The sequence below is a fragment of the Neofelis nebulosa genome, chromosome 8 (assembly GCF_028018385.1).
Source record: "Neofelis nebulosa isolate mNeoNeb1 chromosome 8, mNeoNeb1.pri, whole genome shotgun sequence".
In the NCBI taxonomy this organism is placed as follows: Eukaryota; Metazoa; Chordata; class Mammalia; order Carnivora; family Felidae; genus Neofelis; species Neofelis nebulosa.
This window is the reverse complement of record NC_080789.1, coordinates 98,253,797-98,264,024: the sequence shown is the minus strand read 5'-3', so window position 1 is coordinate 98,264,024 and position 10,228 is coordinate 98,253,797. Positions and strand designations below refer to the sequence as shown.

At 36.1% G+C, this 10,228-nt stretch overlaps 1 protein-coding gene across 1 annotated transcript; it reads right to left on the bottom strand.

Moving 5' to 3' along the window:
- Positions 1 to 984: 984 nt before the first annotated feature.
- On the bottom strand, positions 985 to 2,336 carry LOC131484054 (NKG2-A/NKG2-B type II integral membrane protein-like). The gene is made up of 3 exons (XM_058682329.1): positions 2,133 to 2,336; positions 1,729 to 1,806; positions 985 to 1,275 (listed from the first exon to the last, which is right to left on the bottom strand). Exons 1-3 carry the CDS (start codon positions 2,317 to 2,319, stop codon positions 1,190 to 1,192), a joined length of 351 nt encoding a protein of 116 aa, XP_058538312.1. The 5' UTR covers positions 2,320 to 2,336; the 3' UTR covers positions 985 to 1,189.
- Positions 2,337 to 10,228: the final 7,892 nt, after the last annotated feature.

The following is a 10,228-nucleotide window of genomic DNA, read 5'->3' as shown; positions in this document are numbered from 1 at the left end:
ATATTAAAGACTTTAAAAGAAATAAACTACAAATACATATAAAACTATGGATGAATTCTACAAGCATAATATTAATTGCAAGCTTTTCCTTTTTAATTTTTTTAACATTTATTTATTTTTGAGACACAGAGAGAGAGCACGAGCAGGGGAGAATTAGAGAGAGGGAGACACAGAACCTGAAGCAGACTCCAGGCTCTGAGCTATCAGCCCAGAGCCCCATGTGGGGCTCAAACACAGGAACCTTGAGATCATGACCTGAGCCGAAGTCGGAGGCTTAATCCACTGAGCCACTCAGGAGCCCCATTTAATGACAAGCTTTTAATAGAATCTGGAAACATTTGAAAACTTACCTTGTCCTCTTCATCATCATAGTAGAGCAGGTTAGATTTCTTAGAAGTACAGGACGTCAAACTCTCCTTCCATGATTTTCTCTCAGTGCTAATGTAATAGCAATTGTTGGAATACGTAAACCACTCTTTCAGACAATGACAACAGAGACATGCTGGAGAGAGATAATACAAGATATTATCCAAAAAGCTTTGAATAGGGGCGCCTGGGTGGCGCAGTCGGTTGAGCGTCCGACTTCAGCCAGGTCACGATCTCGCGGTCCGTGAGTTCGAGCCCCGCGTCAGGCTCTGGGCTGATGGCTCGGAGCCTGGAGCCTGTTTCGGATTCTGTGTCTCCCTCTCTCTCTGCCCCTCCCCCGTTCATGCTCTGTCTCTCTCTGTCCCAAAAGTAAATAAAAAAAAAAAAAAAAAAAAACGTTCAAAAAGCTTTGAATATTACAAAATGAAAATTTACATACTGTATATGGATACACGTATGTGTACCTACCATATTCAAATACCCTCACAAGCTGATAAAGTTAAAACAAAACACACACACACTCACAGAAGAGTTAGCCTTTCATCGCCTAATTTATGTGTCCAAATAAAGCGACCACAAAAATGTCCACATCTACATGTCCCGAGAGTCAGTGAAGAAAACCATCTTTATGAAATGATTTACCTTTTATCATGTTATAAAAGGAAGAAATGTGAGGCAATTTTAACAGCATGTACGATGATTTTGAATGAGTATTTCCCCATCAGTTCTGAAAGTTCATTAAGCGATTTTTGAATTCACTTTTTCCCAAAGAATCTGTTATCATCTTTGCCTACTTGAAGATAGAGCTAAAATAGACACTAAACTAATAACAGAATTTTGCAAGGGATGTTGTACCTTTCTGGATGGTCGTTTCCACGGATGTTTTGTTCTGCTCTGGTCCTTCAGTAGCTAGAACATTAAAGCAATTCTCAAAATACATAATATTAAATGCAATGAATCATAATAAGTTGAGTTTCTTAGCTTAAAATTGGGTGTGCTATTTTACCAGAAAAATTGAATACAGCAAGGAACATGAGAGAGAAAATAATTCAAAAGTAAAAAAACCAAACCTCACCATCTCTTACAATATTTGGATTAAGCAATCTCAAGAATTAATGCGTATTTCACCATAAAGTCTCTTCTATGACTTGCCTTTGAGTTATTAAATCCAAATATATGTTTAATTCTCCCTAAATTTATTCTCTTATGTCTACTTTAGATAACCTCTAAATAATCATTCCATGCTTAGAGCACACATGCATTAAAATGAGACAATAAATTCAAAGTGTTACACACTATGTTGAGGAACTAATGATCAGTAAGGTGAAAAATTCCCTTTTAGTCATTCAAACACGTACTTACAGGGAATAACAGCTATTGTTACCACAGTGGACATCAAGACGAGGCAGAGGATTCCCAAGATACCGGCAATGAGCTTCTCTGGACATGAAGGTGAGTAGTAGGAAGAGAAATGCAAACGCTGAGAAGGGATGCCTGGAAACAGTCATTTAGGAGATATACAAGCTAGAGAACCGACAATGAACAGGGAATCACATACAATAACCTGCACCTCAAACCCATCACTATCATTGGAATCTTCTCTCAGAATATACCAATGCATTCAATTACAATACCATATTCCAACCTCCAGCTCTGGTCCTCACAAATGAAAACGATGTGAGATCACTTCCTACTCTTTCCCTACACCCCTACACCCCAACTTCAAATCCTAAAACAGACATACCTGCTTGTATTAAATGTTTTACCTTTGCAGGGAGAGTTCTTGCCATTCCCTTGAAGGTCCCGAGAAACATTTTGAAGATTTAATTCTGCATAGGCTATCTCCTCCTCAGTTACTGAAATGGAACTTTTCGTGCCCTTAGGTTGCACTTGCTGTCTTTTTGAGCCCTTAGCATGATGGAGTTCCGCATAAGTCACGCCTTGGTTGTTCATGTCTGCAGCTGAGTAGTGTCAGCTACAATGTGGATGAAACTGCTCTGAAGGTCTTGATCAAGAGTGTGTGACATGTGCTGACGACATTGCTAGTCCAGTGACACCGGGTGGCGTGCAGGGTGAGGGATACTCCTCATTTGCAGTTGAACAATATAAAGTCTGGTACTAACTTGTGTAGAGATTGAAATAAGTGTTTCATGATAGAATAAATGTTTTTTATTTACAATAATAGCATAATACTGATTAGAAAACATGTAAAGCACTAAATTAGTGAAGAAGAAAGGAATTCATGAATAATAGTGTCCTCATTAAAGTAAGGTCAGATTCCACAGACATATTTCAACACTATTAGAATAACCAGAGTAATTAAAATACTGTATTTGAAAAAAGTGTTGTATCAATTTTGACAATGTTAAAACCCATTACTGGTTAAAAATTAAGTCCCCTAGATGGGAGAATATAATTTTTAGCACATATAGGAATTTCCTGTTGCAAATGACTTTTATTTGTGGTTTGAAATTGTGTTTCTAAAAAGTAATGCACTGCTATCAAAGTGATATTTTATTTTGAACATCTGCGGATTTCTGAGAATTGTTAAATTTAAGAAGAAATAATTCATATGTTGCAAAATGTTACATGACACACTAAAATTGCCCAGAGCAGGAACAATAGCGAAAACAAAAAGAAACAAAGCATTTTTTACAAGAGGACTTAACATCAGAGTGACAACTGATTTAATGGCAAAGATATGAAACCATAAAATGATAAATAATAGAGTAGATCATTTATGGAAGAACACAGTTGTTACAAACTTCTAGAAAGGTCTATGATTTCAAAGGCAGTTAGGGTAACTCTAGTTGTATAGTTATACTAAAACTCACATAAATGTAATTTCAGACTTCAGTCAAGGAGCGATGCAGTCAGTGATCTCTGGAATCATTCCTGTGTCTCCAAGTACAAAGTATCACCTTCAGAAATTATTTCGTCGGGCACCTGGGTGGCTCAGTCAACTGAGCGGTTGGTCAAGCGACCAACTTTCGCTCAGGTCATGATCTCATGGTTCGTGGGTTCGAACCCCATGCGGGGCTTGTGCTGACTGCTCATAGTCTGGAGCATGCTTCAGATTCTGTGTCTCCCTCTCTCTGTCCCTCTCCTGCTCATTCTGTGTATCTCTCTGTCTCTCAAAAATAAATAAACATGAAAAATTTTTAAAAAATTAAAATTAAAAAGATTTATTTCATGTCTAGCTATCTGGTTTAGTAATCTAAAATAGGAATTAAAAGACGTACACTATAACGCATATAAAGCACTTAAACTCAATCTGAGTGGTCTAAGTTCTCAGTAATGTGTTAGTGATTTAATTATTTTTATTAAAAAATTGTTTTGTTTCCTTTTGAGAGAGAGAGACAGAGAGTAAGACAGACCGTGAGTGGGCAGGGTTGGAGAGAGTAAGACACACAATCTGAAGCAGGCTCCAGGCTCTCTGCTGTCAGCACAGCATCTGATGTAGGGCTCGAACTCACAGTGAGATCATGACCCCCGCCAAATTTGGATGCCCAACCAGGAGCCACTCAGGAGCCCCTATTTTAATTATTTGTAACACAGTACCCATTTATCATTACTGATTCATATCATTTAGACCATGTAACAATTCATTGCATAAGAGCGTCTTTCAGTATTGAATATCTTTCTTGGCCAAATTTTGTTTTATTTTATAAAAAGTCTTTGGAATGTTTATAGTTAAGTTTAAATTAGCATTTTTACACAAGGTACCTCATTTGTGTTTTATGAAGAATCAAACTGCTTTCATTTATTGAAATAAATGTATGAGGAATTCCATTTGACCTTTACGGTATAATGGATTAATTTTAGGGATTTATTTTTAAAGACTGGACCAATGTCGAATATATATAATATATTCTTGATGACAACTGATGACAAATCCAAATCATGTGTTCTTTGTCCTGATGCTTCTGTGATCTCACCTTAAATTATATTGATTTGCAAACCTATGCATAGGTATATGCATGTGTTCTTAATGACTTCTCCACAGGCAAGAATTTGAATATTGTAAGATCTCTAATGTATCTCATACTCATTCTTCTTGTTACCCTGAATTGTTGGAATACAGATACCAATGTTCTCTGTGATTTCATTGTATATTAGCTGTGCCTCAGGTGCATCCCACCAGCATTTATAATCTCCCACTCACTGGAGTGACTACTAGAAAGGCAGGACCGTGGTGACACATACCTTCTGTTGGCCAGACAGTCATGCATCGTCCAGAGGGAATCAGGTTCCTCCTGTAACCAGACAGTGTCTGTGGTCTTCACAGCCTGCCGGCCCTGTGAGAGCTGAGAGTGAAGCAATAGTGGAAAAAGTAGATTTCTCATCAATGTGTCACTTCAAATTTGAACAGGAAATTCTTACCCTTGGGCTATTTTGAAGACACTTTATCTCCTCACACACCTCCAGAATGTAGAGGCTTTGAGCTTGCAGTATGGCATTTCGTTTGTGCCTCAGCAAATGCCTCTGACAAATTTTATGTTCCACGAGATGCTGGGGTCAGAGACTTAACCACCCAGGCTGTTCACTTACTTCCATCTGAATGACAAACACTGAGGACTTAGGCCTTGTGTAAAATATCTTAGAGGCTTAGGTTTTACTTTTAGGCAAATTTGCTACATCTACATATTATGTATTTCTTTTCCTTTTTTTTTTTTTTAATTTTTTTTAACGAGCCACCCAGGGGCCCTGTATTTCTTTTTTTTATGCCCTTGATATGTCATTTCTATTTCACTGAAAATATTCTAAAATCAGCAACCCGTAGACGGGTGTTTAATTATATTTGACACTAAGAGTGAAAAATGACTATGTTTTCAATTTTTTCGCCACTGCCATAAAGACATCAATTTCTGAATGGATCTTCTCAAATTCTACCTTCATTTTGAATATACCTACATTACATTTGTATTATTTGTAAATAGGTTATTAAAGTTTCTGCTGGAAAAAATAAATGCCTGAAGGAATGATAAAACATTGAATAATATTGAGCCATAGCACCATTCCAGAGATTTGAATGTTAAATAATTATTCATGCTATTTACTTATTCATTCTCCAATGGAAACTACGTGTCTGTGTTTAAATAAGAATATTTGCTATAAACAAACAAGCAAGCAAAAAATCTAAGTCTAACTGTATAGGAGGAAAATTAATGAATGTTTAACAATTTCACTTAACTCGAAATATTGGTGTAGGGCAGAGAATGTACTTTTAAAGACAATTAAATAACATGAACATCCAAGCAATAAAACTTTACCTCTAATTATATCTAAATTACCCACTTTGCATCAATGAAATTCTTTTCCTTTGTTTTCATTGTTGGATTTGATTTGCTAATAATTTTGGACATATCCATGTGTATGTTTCCTTTGGTGTGTAGTTCTGTTTTTTTGTGTGTGTTTGGCAAAATGGTTCACAATACTATTTTCATTTCACTTCTTTAATTCATTTTAGGTTTCTTTTCGGTTTGGTATTAACAAGTAGTCCAGTTTGATTCTTTAACACATAGTTTTCCAGTTTTATAAACACCATTTACTGAAGACTCTCTCTTCCCTTGTGTCCCTTCTTGCCTTCTTGTCACATATCAATTGACCATAGGGCACAGATTAATTTCTGGGCTCTCTATGCCTTTCCTTTGATCTGTATGTCTACTGTTTTCCCATAATGCTTGGATTGCTAGAACTTTGTAGGAGTTTGAAATGTAACAGCATGTTTCTTCCAGTTTTGTTCCTCTTTCTAATGATTGCTTTGGGTATTCAGAGTTTCTTGTAGTTCCATACAAAGTTTCAGGTAATTTATTCTAGTTCTGTGAAAATGCTATTGGTATTTTCATAATGATTACATTGAATCTATAGGTCATTTTGCATCATTGGGATATTTTCACAATATTATATTTTCCATTCCATAAGCACAGTATATATGTTCTTATTTATTTATTTGTGTCATCCTCAAATTCCTTCTAACAATAGCTTAATTTTCAACATGTAAAAATTTCACCTCCTTGATTGAAATATTCTTTGGTAATTGATTCTTATAAATGTAATTATAAATGCGATTGTTTCAATTTCTCTTTCTCACAGATTATTACTACTGTATAACATCCAAAAGATTTCTATATATTAATTTTGTTTCCTGCAACTTGACTGATTTCACCTATTATTTCTAATAGGTTACTTTGGTGTAGTGTCCCATTTTTTTTTTCTAGAAAATTAAGTCATCTGCCAATAGTGACTGCTTTACATTTTCTTTATTAGCATGGATGTCTTTTATTGATTTTTCTTTCCAGATTTCTGTGTCTAGGACCTCCAGGACTGTGTTGAATAAATGGTAAGTGTGGACTTCCTGGTCTTGATCCTGATCTGAAAGGAAAAGCTTTTGGCTCCTCACTGTTGAGAATGATGTTAGTTGCGGGCTTGTAACATATGAACTTTATTATATGGAGGGAAATTCCTTCTCTGCACACTCTGGGAAGTTTTTTCTATAAATGGATATTTAATTCTGTCAAGTGCTTTCTCTGCATCTCTTGAGACGACCACATGATTTTGATGTTTCAGTCAATTAATGTTGTGTGTCAAGTTGATGGATTTGCAGGTCTTGAAACATCCTTGCATAAGTGGAATAAACCCATGTAATCATGGTGTTTGAACCTATTCTTGTATTGTGAAATTCAGTTTGCTAATATTTGAGTGAGGATTGTTGCATGTTGATTAGGGATATTGGCGTATACTGTGGGGTGTGTGTGTGTGTGTGTGTGTGTGTGTGTGTGGTGTTTGGTATCCTTGTTTGGTTTTGATTTTGGGGTAACTCTGTCTATATGGAATGAATTTGGTAACTTTCCATTGTCTCTGCACTGAGTGTGGAACCTGCTTGAGATCCTCTTTCTCTCTCTCTCCTGTTCCTCTCCCTTTTCAAATGCTCTCTCTCTCTCCCCAAGATAAAAATAAATAATTAAATAATATAAAACTAATGTTTTCTTGTTGTTCTGCTTGCATGATTTCTACTACCTGTCTTCCAGCTAGTTGATCCTTCTGCATCACCTAATCTGTTATTGATTCATTCTAATAATGAATGTCGTTTTAAATTTCCATCGTTGTACTCTTCAGGTCTGATTGTTTGTTTGTTTGTTTTTAATTTTCCATTTCTTTCTTGAAGTTCTCACTGTGTTCATCTACCCTTCTCTTGGGTTTGGTGAGCATGTTGGTGACCATTACTTTGAACTGGTTATCAGGTAGATGGCTTTTCTCCATGTTATGTCCATCTTTTTCTGAGATTTTATCTTTTCTTTCATTTGGAACATATTTCTCTATCTCCACATTTTGTTTGACTGCTTCTTTCTATATATAGGTAGGATTCATACAAAGCATTAATCAATGATGCCAAATAATGTAAAATTCACTATGTCTTCTAAAGCTGGAGGTACTTATATCTATTAATCTTGCATTTATTCACATTTATGTTTAAATTAAATAATTTATATTATCCTTTGTTACACAGAAAACATGGGTTCCCATTTTTGGCTTTTAACTTTAATGAAATCTATGCCTCGCAGTGTAAAAAACACCACACTGAAAATGACTCAAAATAATATGGGTACTTAGAATTTACTTTTTATGATATCAAGTATCTAACTATTTCTAATAATGGCAAACCAGGTGACTTAGGAACGACGGATGAATTAGAAATGAAAAAGTGAAAATATCTTTGGAATATGATGGCAAGGTGAATTAGTTTTCAAGTACTCTTTTTAAAATAACTTCATTTATTTTGAGGGTGAGAGAGGGAGAGAGAGAAAAGAGGGAGAGACAGAATCCCAAGCAGGCTCCATGCTGTCAGTGCAGAGCCTGATGTGAGCTCAGTGTCGTGAACCAGGAGATAATGAACTGAGCAAAATCAGGAGTCAGACACTAAACTGACTCAGCCACCCAGGGGCCCCCATAGATTTATCTCCAACTTTACACCCATTAATTACCAGAACAAAAAATTTTAATATTAGTAAATTTGGGACAAGAGATTTTGAATACACAGCTCCATCCTCTCTGCATTCCGGGAGCCAAAATAACAAGCCCAATATGTACAACACCTATGCATATTCTGACAAGGTAGACACAGAGAAAATTACCAATTTGATCTTGATATCCCTGACTTCTGTGTGATTCTTTCTATTCTCAATTTATTCTTAATGATCATCTCCCTAATAATGTTCCATATTTATATATCTCCAGTCGTGTTGGTGGATCCCCTAACCCAAGCTCATAAATAATTTCCATGGCTTCTTATGGGTATAAGTAATAATTTTTGTACTGTTTTATGTATGTATTAGAAATGTAAAAAATACTTTGGGAGAAAACTGGGAGGTGTTCTACATCAGAATGTATTCAGCAGCATCTCATATTTCTCCATTCTTTATGGTAACAGATGTATATGTGTGGATGGGATACTTCAACAATGGAAGGGAAAGGACATTTCAATCCCTTCTTCACCTTGGACCCTGTAGGATCCCCAATTCTACTAATCAAACAGGCTATCGTGTCACAGCTTGAAAATCCCCTTCAAATTCTTCAAATCCAAAAGAGACAGGCTTTACATATGTCCAAATAACAGACTCTGTGAGGAGACTGGGGTTCTTGGCCAATAAGGGAAAGAACAGTAATTGCGACTTGATTTAAAAATATGAAACACATATATGGAAGAAATTACTCTAGTGTCCATACATGATGTGTCTTGAATTTCTTACCTTTTTGAATGCAGATTTCTTTGGTGTATATGGTCAAAATGGTTGTCTGATTACATTTCTCATATCCTGCTATTTCACTGGGTGGAAGGAAGAAGACAGAACATCAGTTTTTTTGGAAAATGGCCTTTACTGAATATTGGGAAAAGCAAAGTACAAAGAGATCACAGACAGGAAGAACTTAATGTTCTTAGGCTTTATTTCAAGGATCAATAGGCATCATATTGTTTATTTTTATTTATTCCTACATAAGTTGTTACAATTAAGATCATCATGTCACAGGTGATGGCACAAAAGCATCAAGCTCTTAAGCCAAAACGACTGAGATCTAGTGAACACTCATGGGCCAAGTGGAACTGTTCAAATACTCTTCAAGTAACTATGAATAAGATACTATTTCTTATATTCCCTCTTATATTTGAATTAGGGTAGAAATATCTCTGAATCATTATCAAATTACTCAAGTTTGTCTTGAATTCTGGCAACAACTAAACATTTGACTTACACTGATTTCTGTACACTTTAATTTTTTGTTTCCTCTATTACTGAACATTTTTTTTGCCTCAAAGTATTTTTTAGCACGGTTGTAAAGACTGACAGAAGTGTGTGCATAAAAACATTAAAAAAATAAATCTTTTCCAAAATATCTGAATCCTTATGAGGAAAACAACATGTAAGACACTGGTTATTATCCAATTAGAAACCAATGTCTACCTCGAAATGAGTGTAACCTTTGATAGTGTGGCAACCAGAGATTCAGAGAGTGCACTTTGGTTCCATTCTCAGAGGAAGTGGGCTGATCTGAATGGCTCTTACACAGAAACCCTGTGGTTGTTCTATGATAATCCTAGGGGTCCGTTCATTTAGTACTCTCAGCTCCAAATCCACCCTCTGTGCCCTGTTCTCAGATAATGGTGGAAGATCCTATCCATTTACTCTCTTGTCATCTCACAGGAAATTGACCCTTGTCAGTAAAAGACAATGGAGAGACAGTGCAGCTGAAAGGGCTCTTCTTCCTGGCTTCATGGTGTTTTCTCTCCTTTGGCCGCCATGGCTTGGTTGCCAGTGGCAGTCTTGCAGGAAGTCACGTGTATTCGTCCTCCAGCAAGTTCTTG